Source organism: Athene noctua, chromosome 14, assembly GCF_965140245.1.
Source record: "Athene noctua chromosome 14, bAthNoc1.hap1.1, whole genome shotgun sequence".
NCBI classification, from domain to species: domain Eukaryota; kingdom Metazoa; phylum Chordata; class Aves; order Strigiformes; family Strigidae; genus Athene; species Athene noctua.
In genome coordinates this window covers 6,821,792-6,848,050 of record NC_134050.1, presented here as the reverse complement: position 1 = coordinate 6,848,050, position 26,259 = coordinate 6,821,792, and the positions used below count along the sequence as shown (strand labels likewise).

Sequence of the window (26,259 nt, the reverse complement as noted above, 5' to 3'; positions counted from 1 at the left end):
GAGGCATAGACACCGATTTATAGGTATCATAATTATGTCCAATTTGTTTATTTAAATGAACATGAATTCCCATTTGTGCTTGTATATGTAAATTGGCGCCAAATGCTTCAAGTGTACAATAAAGTTTTGTTAGCAACTTTAGAGGCTGATTTAAGGCTGGTTTGGAAATTTGGCTCTATAGATTAACATTCCAACATGTTTTTCAAATCACAGACATTTTAAAATTCTACGCCAGCTTAGAATTCCCAGGGCTCTAGCATTTTCCTTGTGGTTTCTAATTGGAAAACTCACAGAAAAATCAGATTCTTTATCATAAAGGCAAAGATGCAATTTTTCTTAAAAATGAACATACCGGGCTTTGGAGAATCAGCGTTGCCTGCAGTGAGCTACATGTCAAAATTTTTCTGAATGTTTTCAGCATCTGCATAAAAACTGTATCTTTGTTAAACATCTGGAAAACCAAAAATCGAACAGATAAAGCATCTGAAAAAATTGTCTTCCTTTAGTCTGTGTAGATCTTTATCACAGTCTTCCTTGACACTTGGCTCACATTAGGTAAAGCACCATTTGGAACTAATCTAACAGAACAGGCTGGGAACCCCCCACCCTGCCTTGCACTTCAAAGGGTCACAAAGCGTGAGGTTGATCATTGAGAGAAAAACAGCAGGAAAAGGAAGAAGAGGCATGACTGTAATACAGCAGCATACCTACCGTTATAATTGTTACATTAAGGAACGTGAATGGCTTCTGACATTTGTTATTCAGACTGCCAGTGAAAGGTTATCCACTATAATTCCATAGATCAAAGTAATATGTTGGTTATTTGAACTATATTACACCATACCGTAAGGGAAAGTATGGAAAGGTCTTTTGATATGAAATTTTAGAAGCTATAATGTGTTTTGATAGACTTGAGCTATTCAGACTGAAATTTTCTAAGCGTTGTCCTTAGTTTGGGTTCTTCTGGAACGATTAAGGGGGAAAAGCGATTTTAAAATTTCTGAGACTAAAATGAGGGGTTTTTGCCAAAATTCAATATTTTTCATATTCAACTTTATTTTGAGAGAATCATATCCCCTTCAAGAGTGCAGTATTTGACAAGGCATGACTGTGGGTTAATAAGATGCTTTCTGAAATGTGTCCTATGAAAATCCACTCAGATTTGACTGGTTAATATCTCATGGAAAAATTGCTACTTAAGCATGTAGTTGCCATGTTCATTCACAGGTTGTGCTGTCTCACAATGAAATAGCCACTAACAATTTACTCAAATGAAATCCTTCTGTCTTTCTCATTATATTACAATATAAATGAGGGAAATTCAGAAACTAGGATTCTTCAACTTCTTCAATTAACTCTACATTAATTCACTTCTGGCTCTGTAGTTGTGATAGGGAAAAGCTCATGATGACTTATCAAAGATAAGGTGTAATTGTCCTGAAAGAGCATTGCCCCATTCTGTTATAATCAGATACTAAGAAATCTATTATGAAATGCCAATTTTAAAAATCCGCATCTGAACGTAAATTCTGAAAAACAGGTGTTTAAGAACAAATTATAGAGCATTTATTGAGCAGGAATGAACTACTAAATCCCAGGCTTTTCTCCTTGTGTTTGTTTTCAGGAACACTGCAAGGAGGTCTTTGCCATGGCTTACCTTAGTGTATCTGTCTTAGTTTATCTGTTTATAAAATTTTAAGAAACTTACATTCTTTTTTATTTTTATTACAGTCTCTCTTTAATGCTATTTAATGGTAGCCTCTCTCTTTAATGTTACTACAGCAGTAGGAAGAAACCAAACCTCCTTTCATTTTGGCATTTGGCCTGATAGCCTTTTCAGATTGCGGATAAATAGAAGTAATGGCTTTTAATTTCTGGGGCATACATGCCTGGAGTTAGTAAATTACTTCTACAAGACCTTTGAAAAGACTCCTAATAAAAGTGAACTTGTCGGTAGGCATAGATATGTTACAGAGTTAGATGTCTGCAAGTTTTGAAAGTCAATTTATAGACCTCCCCAAGGTTTTGGACTCTGGTGACTTAATCCCACCCTCAGTTGCACAAATTGAGTGGGCAGGAACAGGGTCTGACATCTGTTTAAATGGGCTCTTTGTTGTCAGCTTCCATTAGTTGTGCCTCACCTGCTCTCCAGCAGAAGGTTCCTGGTTGTCAGTCTCCGTGTTATCCCGCAGCCCAATCGCCAGCCTCTCACAGGTGGCCGCCTGATTCTGGCAGACATCGTGACTCTGCCTCCATACGTTGCAATGGGCATGTCCCTTGACTAAATTAGTCATCAGTCAAATAATCAGATGTGCTTAAACTGGTGAATGAAACTTCTGCCTTGCCAATTTCTGACATTATTTAGTTCTGGGTATCCCAGTTTTCCCGTGCATTGTATGTGAATTGAATCGTCTCTTGTATTCCTTGGCTTTCTAACACGCTGCTGGAAGTTGGAGTTGCAGTGTCTCTGTTAAATTAGTTTTTCATAACTATTTATTAACCTCATCTTTTTTGGAACGTTAACCAACATTTTCATCTTTTGCTCTGTGACCAGCAAGCTGTGTCTTGGACAGAGCACTTAGAATAACAAAGCCATGAACACAATCTGAAGTTTGAAAACGGTATTGCTGTTAAATTAAGCTTATTTACCATCTATGCTTACTGTTAAGAAGTTAAAACTAATGCTACGTGGAAGAAGTGGGTGAATGTATTGTACTTTGACACTAATAACAGGGCTAAACCATTCCCTTAGTTCTGTATTTATTTTAACATTGTAGTCTGTATGTTGATATAAAGACTTGATGATGTTAATTGTTTTTATTGGCATATCATAAATCTGTTAGGTATTCTGAAATGGTCACAAATGGTTTCTTAGAATCTAGGAAGTTGATAATGAGTGATTTTTGGCTTTTGATGATCTCTGCAGTGATTACATAGGGTAAAAATCTGGTCAACACATGATCTTTAAACTTGAAATCCAACCTCCATTAAAGTGACATCTCTCTACTTAATATGACAGTGCAAAGACTGTTTCACTGAAGGACAGTGTTTCACCAGTTGTTAAGCAAGTTGCTTAGGGATGCTTTCTTTGTTGTAAGTGCAATGTCATTTTTCATCAATCTGGAAGCTGTTCCTGGTTCCATGACTGCTGAAAAATTGGGCAATTTTTATTGATGTCTCATAAGCCTTCAAAATGTCCACGTTGAGTTTTTGGTTTTTAAATTTTCCTGGATTTTAACTTTTATTGCAAATTTGGGAGGACTGGGGGGGATTATATTTTTTTTCTTATGTTTTATTTTTTGCAGTGGGAAATGTTTAATTTTAAATTCTGTGTATTGTTTCCATATTCAGAGTTCTTTCTATTTTTCATATGCATTTAGCACCTTCTTTTGATGGTTGGTCCATCCATTATATTTGGAAAATGTTCTCTCCCATAGTAAATGTTGTGGGGGGAAAGACAGAACTGGGCCCATGTTGCCAAGGAATAGTCGTTTTACCTTGTCGGTATTAGAGTTTCCTTATTTAATGTCGAGTTCATACTTGTCTATACTTTATGGCTATTCACTAAAACTGAATTTTGGCACTGAAAAGTGGTCTAAGGTAAACTTAATTTTCCTTTACTGAAATGAGTGTCTGGGACACCACTTCTGTGATTTATAAATAGGATCTGAAACTTTTTAGGCTTGAGTTCCTGAAGAATTAAGAATAGCAAGTGAATAAATGATGCTTGGTTAGGGGTATTGTCACTCTGTGGTGAGGTGAATTGTAACAGCTCAATAAGCTCTTATAACAATGAGCTTCAGTTCACTTAAGTTCAATAAATTAATAAAACACAAGGTGAAAAATCATATTTAGAGAAGATTGTATTAGAACTTCTCTTTTGTATTTCCTGTCCTAATGAGCTAATTCAGATTTTGTAAGGGGGAGGAGGGCATTTCTAAGAATATCTAAGTGAAATGAGGGAAGAATTAAAGAGAAAGAATAGCTCTGTGGCCAGTAGCAAAGTTAAAGGCAAAATTGTGAAAAATTCTGAAACAGATACATGTTGTGTCTCGCTGATAAACTGACGTTTCAATCTGAATTTGTGCTTATGTAATGCTAAATAGCCACATGAGAGAGACCACTGCAGGTAGATACTGCAGCCTCTAAAATTTTTCCCCCCATTTTGGTTAATGTAGGTCATCAGGCAGTAAAAGCAAATATTCCTGAGTGCCTAGCTAACTGTAACCCTCTTCCATAACAAACAGAATTGCTAATCTTTTTCCTTTTATTCAGGTGGGAGTGACAGTTCAAAGTTGTGAAATCATCTATTCAGAGAAGGAAGTACGATTAGGAATCTTCAATATGTGGCTCGAGTCTGCTATAAAAAAATAAGGGTTTTCAACATGTATTTGTAGACCCTTATTTTGGAAAAACAGGTCAAAAAATTACATTTTTCCCTGTGATTTCAGGGCATCGGTGTAAGAGAGTCCCTTTTGGGTTTAGAAGTGAACCTGACAGCATTTTTCCAGGATTGCATCATATGTTTCACTCACACTTTCACATCCTGCATTAAACCACATGCATGCACATCAACAAGACAAGATTGTAAAAGGAGTGTAACTGGGGAATTGTTTTCATGATATTTGATAGGAGTAATTGCGACCACTGCTGTTTCAAAGCAACTGCGGTTATACTATACTATGTCAACAAAAGTCACTTTTGCCATATGGAAACCTAATTACTTCAGAATGATCTGTTAGAAAGCACTTTTGAGATAGTCAGGCCATTTATACAAATCAGTAAAAAATATTTGTGCATGAAACCTTTCTTAAATAAGAGCTTTCATGTGTTTTAGCTTGAAAATTACAGTGATAGTTTTGGAAATATTTAAAAAGTAGGTTTCTATTTAAAAGGTGGGAGGGAAATTTAGTAGGTGATAAGAAAATACAAGTATTTCCTTATGACTTCTGTGATAAACCTGATCGTGCTATTGTTGAATGGAGAGGAGGGTTTTTTTGCTGTTCTCTTCTGCAAGACCCTAATATTGTGGGAAAAGGGATGAAATATAGAATGCTACATTTTAGTGAGAACATGTGATGTTGGAGATATTTATCTGTGTAGTATTTGTTCCATAAAATGACTGAAAGCTTTTTTTTTTTTCTTGTTCCTTCAGTAATGTAGGTTTTTTCCCTTCTGTAGTCCAGACATGCCTTGTTTTTACACCTGGGTGTTTGTCATTTCTGAATTGTTTAGGGCACCCATTAATCAGACATCTTTTCTGTCACTACGAAACCAGAAAATATTACAAGATTTAATAAAGTTTGATAGTTCTGTACCTAGACTCTTAGCTGTCAGTAGCTGTTACTACTAAAACGTATTTCTAAAAGACACTGTAATCTTTATAATTGTAAAAGAAATGTTGCAAGCTCTATGAATGTCTAAGATTTGCCATGAAGCTAAGTTGACTGATGTGTTTAAAGGTCTGTCTTGATTGTCAAGGTATAGAAGTGTAATTTATGGATGGTCAGTTACGTACATGAAGTTTTAGACAGTTTATCTTCTGGCTTTATCTGCACAGATTTCTGACACATAAGCCATCTGTTCTGAGCTGCTTTTCTTGAAAGCATTTCTGTATTCGGTCGTTACCATCTACCTAAATCAGAAGACATAAAATATTTATAACAAGATTTTATTCATATGTCATTAGTACTAGGAGCAGCAGTGACCCTGGGGGAAAACAATAGTTTTCTGTGTTCCTGCCAGGCAGAGGAATGCCTTCCCAATAGCCCCTTAAAAGAAAGGCAGTGCAGGTTCTCCTGGCTATCTCCTCACTTCAAGCTGCTTTTGTACTGCTGAGGACATCTGTGCCAAGGAGCTGCTCCTGGGCTCCAGGACCAGGGCTGCAGACTTGCTCCTGCCCTGTGGGCTCAGGGCCGAGTGGAGCAGGTTGGCTGTGCCTGCACTAGGTCCAAGTCTCCTCTGATTGCCAGATGGCAGCCACCAGCCATGCATGTCTCTTTTTTTTGTGTTTTTTTTCCTAGTTCAAATTTCCCGAAATAACATCACAGGGTTCTATCACAGACCTCCAGAATACCCTTAGCATGACATGAAAGAATAGGGGATGTTTAATACCCTTAACATGACATGAAAGAATAGGGGATGTGACAGGACAAAGTTTAAAGGCACAGAATCATCTGGGCTGGAGTTGGGAGAAATGAGTGTAAGGCAACAAAGCTGGTATGATTTCACCTGTAATGCTCTTCTGAGCTGTTCCTGGCGTTATAAAGTTTTTGTCTTGGAGGAGACTTGCTAGTTTTCTGCAAAGAAGAGCCTGAGAGCAAATTTATATACAGGCACTGTGGAAAATCCAGAGATGAGAACTGAAGAGTGACCTGGGAGGTGACATGATTTGGCATTCCGTGCCTGCTTTCAGCCAAAAAGTAACCAGCTTTATCTCCTTCCTGTGCTCTCTCAAGTAGCTTATGCACAAGTCGGCAAGTACCAGGAGTACTGGAGCTGGCTTCTTGTCATCTTGTTCCTGTCACAGTGCTGCTAATCCACGAGAAGGTCATCCAGGATTTGTTCTTTAGATTTGACATAATCATTCAAAAATTCCAAAGAGTATAGTTTTGTCAGATATAATTTGTCTGGCCTCCTTACGTTGACCTGTGAACTCAGTTGGTTCAACATCCATTAATTACTTCAGATAATCTAGTCTAAGCAGAGGTATTATGGTAAAATAATTTAATTCTGATTGATTTTTTTAAATTGTGTTAAACCCATTTATATCTGCTGGTATTTTGTTTCTGTGAGAATATATTCAAGTACACTGTGTGTACAGTGGATGTTGTATGTAATGAGATTGAAGATACAGTGCTGTGAAATGGCACCTCTTTGAATTTACTGACAAGACAGATTTGATTATAAACTAGCCATGTATTTCTGAAGGGATTGATTCCACTGAAGCACTAAAAAACACAGAATAATTGATGTCAGGACCTGAGAGAACCAAAATACCTCAATAGTCCTGACCAGCCTCACCTGGGACACAACCTGCCCTCTCTGCCCATGGCCCAGGAGCTCCCTTTGACCTCATCCCCGCTTCTTGCCTGAGCCACGATGTGGACAGACCATTTCCAGCCTTGCTTTGTGGCTGGAGCCTCAGCTTCTGCTGTAGCCTTGTGTCCAGCCGTGTCTTCTGCTGTTTCTGACTTGTTTTCCTGGACAGACACTAGATCTGACTTGTTGCCTCATCTTTCACAGGACAGTTGGCTAAAGCAGTAATGTCGCCAGCACTGCCATACTCAGGTGGTGTGGGGCTGCACCGTTGCCAGTGAGGGCTGCCACCACCTGTGCCAGGTCACCCTTGGCTCCTGGTTTACCTTCCCTCATGCAGCAGCCCAGCTCTTGCTGCTCCCTGTGTGTTCCACCTGGCTTCATGCTGCTGGTAGCCAGCCCAACATCCCTGCCCATGCTGCTTCTTCCTTCTCTCCACTGGAGGAAGTAAGGTCACGTTAGACCTTCGCTAGGGAAATTATTTTGAAGAAGGAACTTCTTTAAGGTTTTTGCAGTGTTTTGTGGAAGATTTTTTTAGTACAAAATCATGAAAGAGAAGGCTTGTTTTGACAGCTTTTCTCCAAATGCAGTCTGGATTAGTTGACCTTCCTCCAGCAGGTTGCCAGAGAATTTTGTGTGACTCCTTTTAACAGAAGCGGGTGCTCTTTTAAAACTGTTAGACTTGTCCAATTAAAATCTCCTGAGAAAGCATGGGGGGGGGGGGGGAATGGGCAGAGATGGACAAATGCTGCATTACTTCTTTCTAAAGGCTGTAAGTCACAAGGGAAATTGAACGTGTGAAGCAGTCTGTAGAGTATAATGAGAATTTGAGAATTTGCCTCAGGGTACAGATACTCATTGTTTCTTTGAAGAAATTAGTGTGATGTGAAAGAAGGGTGCCAGTCTGGAAATGTGTCTAGTGCTAACAGCTGCTTTTTTTTTTTTTTTTTTTTTTTTTCCTAAGGAATAAAAAGCCCTGGTCTGTAAGAACTGAGCACTTTTCCCCTCCCTCTCTTTTCCCCTCCCTCTCTTTTCCCCTCCCTCTCTTTTCCCCTCCCTCTCTTTTCCCCTCCCTCTCTTTTCCCCTCCCTCTCTTTTCCCCTCCCTCTCTTTTCCCCTCCCTCTCTTTTCCCCTCCCTCTCTTTTCCCCTCCCTCTCTTTTCCCCTCCCTCTCTTTTCCCCTCCCTCTCTTTTCCCCTCCCTCTCTTTTCCCCTCCCTCTCTTTTCCCCTCCCTCTCTTTTCCCCTCCCTCTCTTTTCCCCTCCCTCTCTTTTCCCCTCCCTCTCTTTTCCCCTCCCTCTCTTTTCCCCTCCCTCTCTTTTCCCCTCCCTCTCTTTTCCCCTCCCTCTCTTTTCCCCTCCCTCTCTTTTCCCCTCCCTCTCTTTTCCCCTCCCTCTCTTTTCCCCTCCCTCTCTTTTCCCCTCCCTCTCTTTTCCCCTCCCTCTCTTTTCCCCTCCCTCTCTTTTCCCCCAGAAGAATGGCAAGGGATTGATCTGTAAGGTTATTCCATATCTAGAGCCCCTTGGAGGAAATCAGGTTTTACGGTTTTTATTGATACTGGTTTTAATGAGCAGCTCTCTTCCCTACTTTCTTCCTCCTTCCTCTCACTTGTTCCAGTATGGTCCAGGAAGTGATTTCGTGACGGTGACACAAGGTTTACTCAGAGTTTTCTTTAAAATGTTGTGTAAAACTGGTCAGTGTTTTCTCCTAATACAATGTAGAAACGTATTAATATCTCCTTGTAAATATTTTGAAACATAAGCTTAATTTTTGCGAAACAAGGAAATGTGAAGAATTGCAATTGGGACAAGAATCATGGGGGAATGAGAGCTAGATGGTGATCTGAGGAATAGGTCTAAACGTTTATAAGGCGGGTGTATATGTCCAAGATAATTTATAAGCTCCCATTGACGTATTGATAAAATAAGTCGAATGGTGGTTATGCCTGGAGCTATTCTATTTGCAGTTTATTTGGTTTGCCAGGGTATGTAGAGGTGAGTAGCTCTGTGTATGTAGAAGTGTTCTGCAATTACATTGCTGCCATCATATGTCTAATATAAAAATAATAAATAACTCTTTATAAACTGTCTTTGATACTGACATTAGGATGCTATCAGCAGCTGTTTTAAGGGGAAACCTCCTCCTGTGTCTTTTTTGTCCTCCACGTTTTGAAGAATTATTTTGGACGGTTAAAAACAGAATTTTGGACATAGATCTAGGAACTAGTAGAGACACCATTTTCAGTTGTCTACCTCTTAGCTCATTTGCCATTGAGTAACTACTGACTCCAGAACAGAAGCAAGTATTTCATAAATCAGCATTAGAAAAGCAGCACCTCAAGTCGACATGGGGTCTGAATTCCTCTATGGTATAGAGATTTCTAAACTTACATAGTAACAGTGTTTCATTCCTTCTTCATTTTGGCACGGATGGCGGCTGTTCTTTGAGGAAAAAATGGAAGTAAAGTAAATGCTAAAGGATTCTTTGCATGTGTCTCAGTAAATGTAGCAATACAAGCAAAAAGCTTGCTGCGGTAATTACTCCGTTTGGTTCAGATATTGATAAGCTGTATCCGTAGCATCCCCTCTGGTATCAAAATCCTGTAAGTAGAGCTACTCTGGTACAATGAGAGCCTGGCTCTGTGTTAAACCTTGATCTTGTAGCTAGTAGATGACATTTGTGTGTTGCTAAATGGGAGATGGTGGCCTTTCTGAAGTGTTTATGGTCTTTAGACATCAAGACCTGTTGCTTTACACTGACACTATGATTCTTTCCTAATATAGATATGAAAGTAATTCACTTCAACTTTGGGAAAGTTCAGTTCCTAGTTGAAAATCTGTCTTTTATATTTTTTTTTTTTTAATTCAGTGATCTGAACCACACACTAAATCCCACAATTGTAGTTGCTAATTTTCCTAAAAAGTTGCTAATACTGATTCAGCACTGAACTTCATGTCTTGTAGCCTATCATGATGCTTTTGAAAAGACTTTGTGGTTGACAACGCCATGCTGTTAAATTCAGTTCTCATTCTTCTTGTCTATTAAAGAATTCCAAGAAAAGGAAATATGTTGGTGGCAGTCACCCATCTATGCTAAACCTGTGTTTTAATTTCATAATACCTAAGTGTTATGCTTGCATGTATCATTTATCTAACTTTTTTTTTCAGACTTTACCAGTACGGAAGATTCCATGCAAAGCCAATGCTCCTTCAGGGTCTTTTTTTGCACGAGACAACACAGCGAATTTCTTATCCTGGTGCAGAGATGTAGGGGTGGATGATACCTGCCTGTTTGAATCAGAAGGTTTGGGTATGTGTTTGTTTATAAAGTAGTTGGTAATTTTAAGTAACTTGTGTTTTGCCTTGAAAGATCCTTAATAGATCCTGTCTCCAAATCTGGCCTGTATTTGACTGTTTTAATTCTGCCTCTTATCTGAAGCATGAACAAATAAAGTAAACCACTTAACATTCGTTTAAGTCTATTTTAAGAGGAGATGAAATGAGACAAAAATCTTGCTATAATATCTTGCACACAGATTTTTTTTTTTATCTTACACACACTTTTTTGATCATGGAATGCTGTTCCTTAGTTCAATGTATAAGGTGGTGCTTTTCTGTTTTGGGAGAGTAGGATAGAAGTGCATTCTCAGTTTTGGCTGCAGACTTTTAACTATTCATGCAGATTCAGTGGGTTGCACAGGAGGCGAGAAAATACATTTTTTTTCTCTGTGTGCTATATTGACCTTTTTTCCAGTTGATCCCCTTGTGCAGCTCTGGACAAAAATTTATCCAACACTAGTGCTTCAGGGTGTTCCATCAAAAGAATTGGGCTGCTTTGGAAATCACTGTTCTAGTACTACATATTCTTCATTATTTTAACTCTTCTTATTTCAGAGGAAAACTTATGAATCTTACCTCAAGAATTTTTCAGCCAAATATTATGAAATGAACAGAATGAAATGTTTATTTGTTATCTGAACTCAGATAAAAGTCTAAAGCAGTTGTGATGATAGGTCAGTTTCTGTGGAAGAGAAATGAACACACTGTACTGAATCAAGAGCTTCTTTGTTCTGTTGTTCAAAAAGTCTTTGACTGCACAGCTGAAGTTCTTATCTGTGTTGCAACTGATCCGGTCCCGTTCTCTTACAGTCTTGCTCTTCTAGCACAACTATTTCTGAATTTTTTTTTTTTATATTTGTCTATTCTTTTATCCTGTGAGGTTCTTGTAAAATAATTTAATTTAATCTCCAGGAAAAAATGCTTGGCAGAGAAGAAGCTAGTATCAGAATGGTGACAAACAATAAGGAGGATATATGTATTGTCTCTGTTTTGGTGATTAAGTCCTCAAGACAAAATTTCTATGGATGTGGTAAATCATGTGGAAGATTGACAGTAATTGTATTTCTAAAGATTTGAAATAATGGAGAAGTTGGACATTACCTAGGAAAGAAATTTGCTAAGACAAGAAGGAAGGAGACACAGGCCTCCCATGTATGAGATGAGCAGAACAACTTGTAGTTAATCCAACACTTAAATGGATTTAGACTTCATACTGCTATGGTAAACCCAGCAGTTTACCACTGTTCCAATAATAGGTTAACTGTGTATATAAAGAATTTTCTTGTGCATTGTTAAGAAACCAGATCTCATTTAGAGATAGAATTGGCATAGCTGAAATTCCAACATTCCCTGGATAAGTTAATTTTTACACATACGCAGTGCTTTGCCTGCCACAATGTAAGATTGAGTGCAAATGGACTGGGAAAGTTGATGTTCAAGATGCCTTCCTCTCTCAGAAAACTGAAGTGAAATATGCCCAAATACACAGTGTGCAAGCCTGTGCTGTACTAGTTTTGTTTGATTACTGACTGATTTTCTTCACTGATTGAAAACTAGGTTCTGTTTTTTTCCTTCTCTGAGTGTTACTGTTTATAGAATGTACTTGTTGAAAAGACTTACAGTGCTGGAAATAAGATTAAGACGTGATAATATTTTGACCTTTTTTTCTGAACTTGAGAAGGTGATAGTGACCACGCCATTTCTAAAAAAGATAAAAATAGAAGCTACAATGCTCCCTTGGTCTGAGCTAGAACTTGTAAAAGTTTTGATTTCATTTGAGGTTTTTCTAATGCATTAGGTATAATGATGAATCGTAACAGTTGCCAATCTAAAGCTTTTATGTTCCTCTCTTTCCCACAAATCAATTCTCCACTGCATGGGAAATAAAAATTCAGCAAAGGTAAGTAATATCAAAGGTTCTGTTCAAAGTGGTAAGAAATGTGTAAATGACATCTCAGTGTTCGCACTGCCTCATGGATTTCTGCTGTGTTTTTGATAATAAATAATTGTGGTGAAATTATGGTTACAGACATAACTGCTTTTTGTGTTTTCTTGTCTTTTTTTCCCCATGCTAATAAACTGTATTGATATGTAAATTTGTAGGGATAAAGCAACTATTTTCTGTCTATATTGAGGAACCTTACTGTGCTAATGTTCTTAACTGACTTGATTTTTATCTTCTATTTTTACTCTGTTCTGCCTTACGGTATGTAAATATTGTATTATTTAATTAGATGCACATAGTGATGTTTTCTTCACGCCACTGTATCACATAAAAGATTCCTGAGGCCTTTTTTTTGAAAATTTGTATTCTAATGTTATAAGAGTAATTTTGAAGATTTATGGTACTGAAATATTTGAATGGTGGATTTATGACACCAGTGATTTAAAAAAAAAAAAAAAGTTCCCAAGTCTATTTAGAGATCAGCAAAATTGAGTATATACTAGCTAAGAAATTATTAATTTTATTATTTCTCATTACTTAAAAATCTGTTCTCATCTTGATGAGTTCTGAAGTCTTTGAAATTGAAAGTCAGTTGAAAATTTGATATATTGAAAATCAATCAATAACTGCACACAAATGCATCCAGCACTCCCACTTCTGTAGCACTCAGATGGAAGCCGTATGAGGGCATTCCTCACTGAATGGAACAGTGGCGGGTGGGTGCAGTCTGTGCCTGAGGAGCGTGCAGGCGGGTGATATTAATGGGGCATCTTGAGGGTTCCTAGAGGTTGTTTCTTCGGATTGTTAATGTTATAGGGCTGATCCAGACAAGCAGGTGAGTAGAGACCTACTCATGTCACTTTGTGTCCTTGTCCATCACTTGAGGACTGATTTAGTAATTTAATTATTTGTAGTGTGAGTTCAAATGTTTTGTTGGATTTGGGCTATTCAGCTGAGCTAAACAAGGAAATGGGATCCAAGTCTTGCTTCAAAATAAATAGAAGGGGAAAAAAAAGTGGTGTTTGTTATGCTGATAGATATGATTATGCTTTCTAATCAGTAGAGGTACTTTAAAGATCCTTGCAAGAGATCAGTATAGAACCCAAAAGTTTGAAAACAATACACTTTTACTACTAACTTGTAGTTAGTAGTCTATAATGTATTTTTTCTTGATGAACGTTACGATGCTTTAACATAGTTTAAAATACAAACAAATTGGAAATACAGATTTCCATGAGGATTTATAATACAGGCAGAGCTGGCTGGTAGCAATCTGTATGTATTTTGCCCTTTGAACTTATCTTAATGCGGAGACATGGCAGGAGAGCCTCAGAGTTAACACCTTTGCAACAATGGTGTACCTGTTATATGAGGCGCAGAAAAGACATTAGCGTCTGTAACAAATACGGCAACACAGTATGTAGGGATAATCTTGATTGCTGCAAAATAGAGGGAGACCATACATGCTCCCTAGACTTGTTGAACAATTTAGCATGTTTTTCATAGTTATTTTTATAGTTAGTGTGTTTAAAGAAGAAAAAAACTAGCTTTGTTCATCCCAAAACCTATGATCCGAAGTCCAAACTTTCATCATATGGGCAAATCTTGAGATACTCTGTCTTTGAATGGGGTTCTTAGATGTATCAAACTTCCCATATCTAGGACTTGAAACATGATGCACAAACACTTTGCAGTCTAAGAAAAGTAATACTGTCTGTAACTACTCTGTTCCCATGCTACACGTATTTTGTAAGATCCACTTGGTAGGTTTTAGTGCTATGGTAATTCAGTTTATGGAAGCATTCTAGATGGAGATATTTGTAATTATGGTTCTTAAGCCTGAAGAGTGTATTACTGGAAGAAAACTCTTCTTGACCAAATAGTAGGAATGGTAAAATTTTCTATGATTGCTTTAGTAAAGTGAATTTAAAGCATAAGTTATAAACTCTTTGTGGGTAACATAGTGTTGTTGGATGATTATAGGATTTGGAACCAATGAATATTCTGCATCTCTTCTATGAAAAAGAGTCTACCCAGCAAGAAAAGGGTTTGCCACCAAGTGTGCCAGCATGCTAATGTGTGTTGTTTGTTTTGGGAATTCTTGGATGATATTGTTGTATTAATGTTTTGTGCTTGTATATTATGTAACTGTGAGTGTGTACACACAGTATGTGACATGGACTTCTTTTGATGCAACTTATTTGATGAAGTTGAATGGACAGTTTTCCTCAACAAAAGCACCTAGTGTTTTAGTGGAAATAATAGATTTAAACACAGACACCTCTGATGTCTATTTTAATTTTAAAGTTTTTTTAAAAACACTCAGATGTGGATTGCTTAAAATATTTTCTGCATGGGGCAAATGATTTCTTTCATTAATACTCTTACTCTATCTGATTTTATGTTACAAGGCAGAATTATTTTCACCATTTTTTAACAGTGGCATTTACAGTTTGTAACAGCATGTTAAATTCTACATGCAGTTGCATCAGAATAAGGCTTTGTCCTGTCTTTCACAACATTTTACTAAACATTTCATAATATTGTTGAATATGTGTCATTTTGAGGACTATAGAAGCATCATGGACACTGTTATTACTATTGGATTAGCATCTTAAATTAATGAATTCCAGTAAATTACTAGTGTTCAGGTGATCTTTATATTCATTCTAGGTTAATTCTTTGCTATCCCTACATCCACTTTGTTTGAAACCTTAACTGTTTTGAGACTTTCTTAAGTGATAGTACTGAAATAGGGAGTGATGGAACACAACTCCTTGATTTTTAGAATGTCATAGTATAACCCTTTGATGCAGAAGCAAGAATGTGTTTGGAGTAAGTTGAACAGAGTAAGCAATGTTTCAAAAAAACAAAACAAACAAAAAAACCCCCCTACGGTACGATCAGAAGAAAATGTATTAAAGGAGAAAGTGAAAGGCAGTAGGAAGAAGGATCAAAAGATCAACACTTTGAACAACTTCCCTAAACATGTGAATTCTGATGACAATTGGAAGCCTATCATAATAAATGCTAAGCCCCTTCAGAAAACCACTTCTAGTGAACAAAAACATGCTTTAGAAGCAGAGATCATATCCACTTTTTTGGTTCAGCTATGCCTGATATCTTTTTTGAAGAAAAACTGACTCCACTAGAAATAGCTTATAAAAATGTTAGGAGCCAAGGCTTGAAAATTGGCAAGAAGGTCTAAGAAATTTGTTCCTGTACCATGGTTGGGCATTCTGCTAATTTTTTTAAAAAAAAAAAAAAAAAAAAAAAAAAAAAAAAGAAAGACCAACCAAACCAAAACACAAACAAAACAAAACCCCTTAAGTTTGTTATGGTGAACAGTCTTGGTTTATATGTGCTCAGCAAACACATGGTCTCCCTGTGCAGGGTGTGTTCTGTCTCCTCACAGCCCTGGGTCTGAGCAGCACTGAAAGCAGAGGCTGGTCCTTCTCTGCTCCCTCTGCTTCTCCTTGTAGCATCCAGGCACTGGGGAAGGGAAGGACAAAGGATGCAGGAATGTGGTCAACAGTAGGTAGGAAAGAAATGAGGTACAGGGAAGGAGAACAAGTGATCAGGAGAGGAGGACCTGTATAAGGAGAAAGGGGCAGCAGCAAGATTGAAGCAGTGTGCAGAAAGAACTTCTAGCCAGAGAGGAGCAGGGGTAAAAGCTATCTAGGAGCTGAAAATAAAGTGTTGTTAAGAAAGAGGGGTTGGAAGTAGCTTGAAAAGATGCAGATGCTGAAGATAAGAAGGACTGGAAATGGATCAAATGGAAAGCAAAAGGGTCTGTAACTGTCAGGACACCTAAAAGAAGCCAGACCTGTATGCGCTTTTTCAAAGCTTTCACATTGCTTTCTTGTCAAGCAAATATAATTAGTGGGATTCTCTGGCAAGGTGGGTATTTCCATTCATCTTACACAGTAGATCTGTGTAGCATGTGTGTTTTCTACATTTACAAATTGCTGCTTGCTTATAGTCACCTACTCACACAATTCACCTTGCTAATGTTTGGTAGGGGAGAACTGGCCAATGATTCCTCAGGAATATTTTCTTCCCTACATGAAAGCTAGAAAAATTGTAGGAAATTGCATACAAAAAAAATGTATTAAAGATGCAAAGTGACGTGCTTGGGCTATAATTAAGGGTGGCTGTACTACATTAGTTAAGCTATTTAGTACAATATGATACACCTACCAATTTTTCATGTGGTCGTGAGCTCTTTTTTCCATAAAAGAGCTGTGTTCTCTTTAGGATGGACCTTGCTTTGCCAGCATCTTGGTATGGTATGGTTCACGGAGGTAAAGAAACTCTTACTGTTACGTTGTTTTCTCCTCACATGCCTCATTTGCTGCAAAAATCTGAAGATGTTTGAAGAATGATGCAAGACGCTGAAGGACAGTATTTTGATGTTGCTACTGAGTGGCGTCAGAAGAATTAACTATGGCTGTATGACATAGCTCCCACGTGTAGTGGGAAGATCCATATCAGACTTTGTAATGGGATCACTAGTTGTGTTGGCTTTGATTTCATACAAAATGTAGGATTAGGAAACTCAACAGTACCCTGCAGTATTTCAGACTAGTACCTAGATAAGTGAGATTTTTGTGTGTGTGTGTGTGTGTGTGTCTAATACTTCTACTTTAATTCTATGTAGAAGATTAGGATAATAATACTACTTGCATCATAAAGGTGTTAGAGAAATCTTAATTTTTGCTTTTTCTTTGAATTCTTCACAGCATACAGCAGCACTGTTGTGAAAATGAATTGCTGACTGTAGACTTTAAATGATGTGCAGTGAATTGTGTATGTGGCTGTAGATAGACTGGAGATGGTTTCTCAAAGTAATTTTTCGACTTCCAGTACTTACTGTGTCTAACTGCATATAAATTGCTACAATTACAGAAAATGCGTTGCTTAGCCAGTGTCTGTTTGCCATAAAGGATATCTTAGATTAAGCAACTGCTCGGTCAAAAAGTTGAGGTGGTGCCTATTATTGAAATGCAAATATTAATAGAGATTATTGTAAGTAATTCAGAAAATGGTAGATGTAGTTCCCACAGGTAGGACAGAATACTATGGGTACAGATGCTACATTTCAACCTGAGCTTGCAACCAGTCACTTCAGAATGAATTGCCTGTAGTCCTCAAAAGATATTAGTTATTACCACATATATATGTACAATTACATGTTTATGAAACTGTGTGCAAGTATGTAGTGTAGTTAGTCATGAACTACATTACACTCAGAACTTAAATGTGAATTTAAAGTACACTACAGTGAGAATTTAAATGTGAATTATGAGGACTTCTACAGATTTTTAGTAGCGTGCTTATTTTAAATAAAAGTGATTTTGACACTGTGTAGTGCCTCTGAAGTAGTTTTTGCCATCTCTCCTATCAGATGTCTTGAAGTGCTTTGAAAATCTCAACTCAACTTCTAGAAGTAAAACTAAGAAAGGATGTGTAAGAAATGTTTCTCTTTCTGTTCTCTAGATAGAAGAAAAGTGTAAAGGTAGCTTTTTTTCAAAGAGCTTAGGAGGCAGCCTTTTGAAAGTGACTGTAAATATTGATTTTTTTCAGTTATTGTAGAATAGCACCAGACAAAAAGTATCTCTAAATAAGTACTTGGAAATCAAGGCACTTGAAAGTGCTACTTGTTCCAAAAAGCAATGGTCTTATTTGCTCGCTCAAGGTTATACTGAGCGTTTGGGACCAAGACAGGTGTGGAAGTGCTGTCTTGTGTCTCTTTGGATTTTGCTGTAACTCCTGACCAGTCTCTTGCGAGGTGGTAGCCCATTAAACAGCAGCTGTGCTTTTGGAAAAATTTGGAAAATTTTGTTTTGAGAATCTAAATTATTTCCAGTGGGTATTGCAGTAAACAAAATAATATTTGTTTGTCTCCGAAGTTCCCAAATACATATGCTGGTATAGTCCTCAGGAATGCTAACATTTTCTTGTTGGAAGCACTGTGACACTGTCATCTTACCAAATGACCAGATGTTTGTTTTTGTGGTTGGTTATTGCCTGCACAGCTCTTCATCCTCTAACAATGATTTCACCATGTCACGTCGTTCACTATGAAATGCATGAAAAATGTCTAGATTATGTTGAGTCAGAATCACTAAAGGACTTTGAATTCTGTTTGGGTAGAAGAGCTTTAAGCATTGGCAGAAAAACAGTTTATCTCTTTTAATTAAATCCTCATCCAGTTCTGTTTATGAAACTTTTTGCAAATAATATTACTTGAGCCCCTCTTTCTCTCCTCTCTTCCAAAGTCATTCAGATGTGCATATGCATGTGGATTGCAGTTCAGAAATATTGGACTCTTGTTGGCTATTCCAAAACGGCTTTATTCCATGTATAGTTTGGGGGATGCCTTGTTTTTTGAAATCAAGTTTTATTTTGGGGCAGTCCCAACTAGTTTAAAACCAAAGCAGCAGGATACATTTCTAGAGTCATGAATCTAACACTTTAAAATACTGAATGCTAGCATAAAATTTACTGTGTTGTGGCTAGGAAGAACATTGAGAATAGCTGAATGTCCAAGTCTGCCTCTTTTATATTCTTAATAACAGATGGCTGAAGGATAAAAATACTTTCCTTAGTGTAGTGCCATTTTAGTTTTCATGCTCTGCTGTTTCACTTCTGGAAGTATATTTGGATGAGATGAGAGAGGAAGAATGCATTTATCTCAAAGTGCTATATATACACTAGTAGAAGATATTGGGATGAGCGTTCAACTCGCACAATTTACCATACATTCAGTCAAGTCAGTGGAGCTGAAAGTTGAAGTTGCAGAAACTGCAGATCTGCCCCAGGGCGTTAGTTACTTAGAGATGTGGATTCCCATTCTGGATCTCATACATAAAGTATAGGACAAAGTAAGGACTTTCAGAGCTTTAACTAGACATTTAAATATCTTTTTTTTATGTATGGTATTTTTTTCTTCATGAATTTGAGTTAGGTGAGTCTTTAGATAACTAAAATGTTATACAGCAGATGTCTTGATTTATTTTTAATGAGTTAAGGTCAATTTTGTTGCCGTTTCTTTTTTTTTTCTGATTTATACCAATATTCACACAACTATTTTTTTGTGTCAATTCAATCTGAAAAATTAAGAAACAAATCTTTGAGTTGTCGTGGAAATTTCTAAAATCTGAATTCTTTTTTCTTTTTTCTTTTTTTTTTTTTTCTTTCTTCTTTTTTTGAATTTTGTGGAGTTGATTATGCAAACAGCCACAGGACTTTCCTCACTTACTGATTTTTGGGTTTTGTCTATATATTTTGCTGGGCTTCTCTACAGAACATTACCTATCTGAATTGGGAGGGCGGGGGTGGAAAAAAAGCGTTATCTTCGATTATGGTGGTGTTTCTTAATGAGAAGTTTATGCTGTGTTACAGCTGCTTCTGAAGCTTAAAAACTACAGGTCTTGTGTGGAATCCAGGCCTGAAAAATTGAGTGTGTGTGTGTATATATATACAGACGAAAAGGGGGTTTTTTTGGTTGGTTTTTTTCCTATGATGAGCTGAGTTCTTAAAATATTCTAGTTTCATATTTTCTTTAACAGTGGATGTATAACAAATTCAGGACCAAATTTATAATGAGATATATCTTGCTATCTGCTAATGCGCTTTTTTTTTTTTGTGATTTTAAATAGGCTAAGAAAAATAGTGATTTAAAGGATAGGAATTGTCCTAGTTTGCAGGAAAAAAGGTACCACTTTAATGTCATTAATTTATTTTTTTACATCCTACTAATTTTAGTGTTCTGCCAGAGCTCTTGATTATTTTTGAATAGTTATGAACTGCTTGCATATTACCAAGTAGCCCAAATAATTACTGAGTGATTTGGATTTTAAATGGTATTTTCAAAGCAAGTAAAGGATAACTAAATGGGAACTTCCTAAATCATCTGCACTCTGAGAACCACTCCTCAATCCCATCCTTTTTACTTCAAGCCAAAGAAAACCAAGTTTTGTCTGAGTCAAGAGTTACAGAGGTTGATGATTAGGTTCCATTCATCACTAAGATCTTTAAAATAGCTTTTATTTATAAATGTTTTCCATCTTCATTTTGCTTTTCCAGTTCTCCACAAGCAGCCAAGAGAAGTGTGCCTTTGTTTGCTGGAACTTGGAAGGATTGCAGCAAGGTAGGTGAAAATATCTAAAGGATGAAGAAATATTTACATTCTTGACAGCAGTAGCTGTTGAGAGACTTACCAAATCAGCACATCTCAAGTTCACTTTCATGCTCATTAGATTCAAGGAGAATTCTTGTCTTGATGTCACTCAAAAATATCTTGTGGGCAGTTGGTAACAAATATAATCAAATCTCTGTACTATCACCCCAGTGAAGGTATTTGTTTGCTGTTGTCATGTTAACACGGGAAAGAGTTGAGAATTTTTTTCTAAATAAAGCTTTGAGCTGTTTTTCTTTCTAATACTCAGCTCTATCTATAAACAATTGAGATTTCATTAACTTTACTGATAATAGATTGATCTTCACATGACCTAAATCTGTCCTAAGCAACACTGACTCTTATTATTTAAATGAACTTGGCTCTGATTTTCACCAACAGAAGCAATACAAGAATTGAGTTTTCTCTCTGTCAGATGATTCTAGCCAGGCTGGACCTTCAATCCATTGTAGGATTACCTCTGGTGTCAAGACAACAGTGACTTTTGCTAGATAGTCAAAATGTCAGTAATTAGAATGTGGTTTTTCCCTCTTTGCAGAAACAGATTTAACCAGCATAGTGCATAGGATTTGCTACAAAATATATAAACAGCAGTGCTGCTGCCCAGTCTGGCATACAAATTGCAGTTGCATTCATCCACATGTATCAAATTGGAGTGTCTTACTGTTCAAATAATTTAATTAATTTTGGAAGAATTCCTTGTGGTTACAATCGGTGTGGAAGAGACCCCTGTTTATTCCTAGCTTATGAACTAGTATTTTCATGTCATAATTGTGTTACAGGTGTTCATATTTTGTAAATGCAACTCCCTTGAGAAGCTGCTTAACTAGAAATTTGTCTCATGGTCAAGTTCCAGAAAAGCCCTTGCTGTCAGTGGAAGCTTGCATAGGAATAGTGTTGGCCAGAAAAAGAGTTGATTTCCAGTTTGCAGGAATTTTTTTACCTCTAAAACTTCAGTCCAACATGGCCAAAAAAAAATAAAAATAAATTTAGCTTTCCATGAATAAGAAAATATTCTGATCTGTAGGTACTCAATTAAATTGATTTTCATGAATCTTAATTTACCTGAACAAACAGACTGTGCTTTCAAAGTCCCCAGCTTGGAGACAGACCTTCCAGCATCCAAAGAGCCTATATCCAGGGCATAACTGTCAGGAATGTCTGCCCCAGGTTGATTACTCAATTGTATCCACCTTCCTCAGAGAGTGCAGGTCAATGGTTCGGCAGTGTTGGATTCTGCTAAAGTTGGGTGAGTTAGTGTATCCTCATTTTGCAATGAGATTTGATTTCTCAACAGATCTACAAGGGAAGTAAGATAGAATCTTACCCGTTGTATTTGTCTTCTGTCTCAAGCTTCCGTGTCTCAGATGCCCTCTGTTCCAGGCATGAAAACAAATACTGAACCAATAAATGAACTATGTTTTAATTTATTATGCGTATCTATCCCTTTGCCTTTAAAATATTTTTATTTTTTATTTATAGCACTTGTATATTACCATATATCATTAATGCATTTTATGCATTATGTTACTGTATTTTATTTTTGTTTATAGCTTAGGGGTCAAATAACATGTCTGTCTCATTGTTCCTACTCTGGTATCTCTTTGAAAACAAAACCCCATTTATAATCTTGGAAGTTTCCAAGGTGCACAAAAAGTGTTGAAGAGGAGCATCAAGTTAATAAAATTGAAAAGCAGATACATGATGCCAATTTTGCCTGGGCTATGGCAAACTAGAACTATATGGAAAAGGAGAATAGATAGCTGCCTCTGCTAAGCACAGGAAAGAGCATAGTTTTGCTGCTTTAAGCAGGAGAAGTCAGATGTATGTTTGCTTTGTGAAGCAAACTGGGTCTGTTGGCACCTAGGGCTGCTTTCCAGAACAGGAACTGTCTCAGTATGTTTTTAAAGAATGAAAAAAGAGACAGTGAATAACTTCTTACTTTTCTGTTTTAGAAGCAGAACAATTATGTTCCAAGTGTCTTATTCATCGCAAGGAGCCAGCTCTTGGCACACTTGGTTTAGTTAGATTACTGTTAGTCTTCAGGGTCTGTAAGTCCCATAAATCAAGTCAGGCCTTTCTTCTTAATGAAGGTAGGCTTGGGATTGAGGCACAAGTGAGCAGGGATGGGGGGTGTTTGAGGAGATGGAGTTGAGCTCTGTTCTGCTAAACTTGAACCTGTTCAGCAGATACTCGGTGGATGACGGGAGACAGTTGATAATTTGCCTGTGCATTAGCAATGCTTTTAGCACTTTCTCTCATAGTGTCCTTTTAGCCAAAATAGAGAGAGATGGACTGGATGGATGGTCTACGTAGGGAGTGGAAAACTGGTGTGATCATTTGGCTCAAAGAATGGTGGTTCAAAGCACAAGTACTAATAAAAATAGAATTGCCTGGTAAACTATCCTGGATTTCAGTTGAAATTCTTAGGGAATCGGTGAAATTTCAGTAGCTAAAATGGGCCATTGTGTGCACCAGCAGATTTCATGTGGGTAGAGTGAGAACGTTTATGGGAGAGGAAGTGTCCTACAGGATGAAATTGAGTATTGACAATATACAGGGCTATTGCTGTGGGTTGCACAGGTCCAGCATTCTCCCAAAGTAATTTAAATTCAGAAATTATACAGTGGAAAACAGCTAAATTATCTTTTCTGCAGAAAGAATTAAGTTCTTAGTTAATTATTAACTGGGGGGTTAACCCCCACAAGTCTTTTGAAATGACTGTTGAGCAATTTAAAACTCTTTCTGCTATTGTATTCATTTTTTCCTTGGTAAAGATGGGAAGTGGTGCTCTAAGAAATCTATTGGAGATCATATTACAGTCCAATGCTGCTTCATTTGTAGTTACCAGAAGGCAGGCTAGAAAAGAGCAGAAAAGGAAATTCTCAGCATACCTTCCACAACAGAATTTGCACCTCTACCCCTCCCCAGAAAGATGTGTTTTTTACCATTTCAGCTTTCCAGCAACTTTTCTTCAGGTTAATTCAATGTGTGGAATATGTTTGTTTGTTCATTGGTTTTATTTTTCAACTCATCACCGGAGGAATTCAGAATACTGATAGTACAGGGAACTTTAAAAGTCTGTCACAATGACAAAAATTGGAGATTATGAAAAGCAGCAGAAGCAAAGAAGCAGCATTGCTTAGGGTGGAAGAGTGTTATTTGATGAGTAAGGCTGCATGCAGGTGTAGGCTTAGAGCCCAGTGGGAATTAAATGATTTACAGCCTGTCGGCATCTGCAGACAGACAGGAAGTAAATGGATTGTATGTAAGTGCTTGTTTCAATGTTGGCTGACATTTCATTAGGCAGACTCCACCAGCTAGAAGCCAATACAAGCACAGATTTTGTTCTTGGTTTTCTTTATATTAGTTTATTAGGCAGTAGTGTGACTAAATTAAAAACTATCAGAAAAACACAAAAGGCTGTATATGCGCTTACACCCTTTCTCGATACACTTTTAACAGTATTATGCTATTTAGTTTAGATTTTTGTAATATATTTGTTACTGCTCAATATTTTAGCATCCAGCTCTTTATCTAGATAAGTCAGCATAGTTCTGCATCTCAGCTATGGACTTCTCTGCCTCAGAAGAAAATATGGTTTCATTTATGCAAGTAGTGTGCTATGAGAAGCCTACCTGCCATGATAACTCTTCCAAGCTGAAGACCTCTGACAAAGGAAATCTTTCAGTTTTTCTGGGTTTTGTTCACCGTTGACAAAGTAAAAAAACAGAGGGGAATTATCAGTGATTAGGAAAATGGGATGGGCTTTTAGAGCTCTGACATCTGCCCAAGCTCTGCTGCTTGCTGTGAGATACTGACTTAATCACTTGCCATAAATCTTTCAAGAGGAGGCAGTATTTTAGATCCTCGCTCTCCAAGTGCTGTTTGAGATGCTCCATGCCAAAGTTGCATGTATTTTATTTTAATTGGAGCTACTAGTGGTTTGCAGCTGTAAACAGAGATCTGAAGATTTGCTATCAAAAATTGGTTAGAAAAAATATTAGCAACTTCTGAAAAATATTGGCCGTGTAACAATTTATCTACCTATTCAGTGCAATAGTTGAGACCAGAATAAACTTTAATCCCTTTTCATCTGGATTTCTTTGAAAAATACTAAGACAAAATATAAGTTGTCAATTAATTTGAAAGGATGTTGGTTTGGGGGGAGAAAAAAAAAAGCCAAAAAAACAAGCAAAACACATGGTATAGCAATTTTTGAGGCCTTTTTGAGGTGTTGTTCATAAATTAGTCATTCACCCACATATATGTTACCAGACAGAGAACATGAAAAAAACATGTACTTCCTTTAAATATGATCAACTGAGAAATTTCATCTAAATTAATTTTTCGTATTAACTTGGAATGATGGCATTAATGACTGGTACATTTTATACGTGTTTACTAATGTATGTGGCATTTTGTTATTGCACAATAGCGCAATACAGACAGCATAAATTCTTTCCGCCATTTTGTTTTAAAATATGTAATGCTTTATGAGGACTAGTAATTGGTTTTCATGTTTCCAAAAGGTTTGGGGTTGAGCCTCCTGGATTAATAAAGTTGGAAAAAGAGATTGAACAAGAGGAAACACTTTCAGCCCCGCTTCCGTCTCCTTCACCGTCACCAACAAAGTCTCCTGGGAAAAAGAGCACAGGGAAACTGCTGGATGATGCTGTAAGTTGTGGGAGGAAGCTTCTTCCTATCTGACCCCTTCTGGTATGCACTTCCTTGCAAAGCACACAGAAGCCTGAGTTTAACATCTCGCTGTATTTTAAAGATTTGCAGACTGATAGAGTTAATTTATTTTTGACCACAATTATTTGTGCCTGAAGTTTGGAAAAAATGTCGCACTGTGTAGGAGATCTGCAGTTTAGCCTAGCTTTGTGCTTAGGGCCAAGTTCCCTTCTTATTACTCCGTTTTCTTTTTCTGTTCACTTCTTATTCATCAACTCCCACTTGATGTTTTGTCTGAGAAAGGACTGAGTCAGGACTAGGAGATTTGGCCCATACTGGCATGTACAGAATGTTAACAAACACTTCTAAGTTATCTCAGCCTAATTTTTATGCTGCTGTTCAGCATGTTTTCCACGTGATAAAAAACAAAGCATTTTTTTTCCTAATTGTTATAAAGAAAGTATCTTGCTTTGAATTTCATTAAGCTCTTTCACTATACTGCAATGTTCATTTCTCTGTTGCAAACCCTAGAGGGGTTCATTTGAAACAGCTGGAATCAGATGAAAAGGACACGTTTTGAGACCATGAAGAGGTTAAACTTGAAAAGTACGAATATATTCTATAAAAAGAAGCAGTTACTATAGTAACTGCTATATTACAAGGTAGATATGCCACCTGGGAGTTACAAAGCACTTCTTGAAAAATCCATGTGCCACTTTTTTGTTACAAAGAGCAGATGGAATATAATGTTCGTTCATTTTATTGAAATACTTTGTACTATTTGATGCAAATAATTACATTTAATGTTTTTTTTACGTTTTGTATTTCTTCCTTAACTCTGCAAAAGCACTCACTTGCGTTTCAACAGAATTGAGAAAGAACAGTTACGTGTAGAAGGAGAGTGGTGACTGTGTATCTTGTAGGAACAGAACAGAGAGTATGAAGGTTGTCTCCAACCACCTCCTTTAATTTAGAAAGCAGTAGGGATAGAAACAGAATGGAATTCATCCAGCTAGATTCCTGACCCGCACTGCCCCAGACACTCACACCATAAAATA

General features: G+C 37.2%; 1 protein-coding gene across 5 annotated transcripts in view; it reads left to right on the top strand.

Moving 5' to 3' along the window:
• The window catches only part of GAS2 (growth arrest specific 2), a 95,200-nt gene that overhangs the window by 27,852 nt on the left and 41,089 nt on the right, over window positions 1–26,259 (top strand). For all 5 annotated transcript variants that reach the window (XM_074918188.1, XM_074918185.1, XM_074918187.1 and 2 more), the window contains 3 exons: window positions 10,206–10,347; window positions 20,413–20,476; window positions 25,057–25,201. In XM_074918188.1, the coding sequence (XP_074774289.1) occupies window positions 10,206–10,347; window positions 20,413–20,476; window positions 25,057–25,201 (351 nt within the window). The remainder of the gene's footprint in view (window positions 1–10,205; window positions 10,348–20,412; window positions 20,477–25,056; window positions 25,202–26,259) is intronic.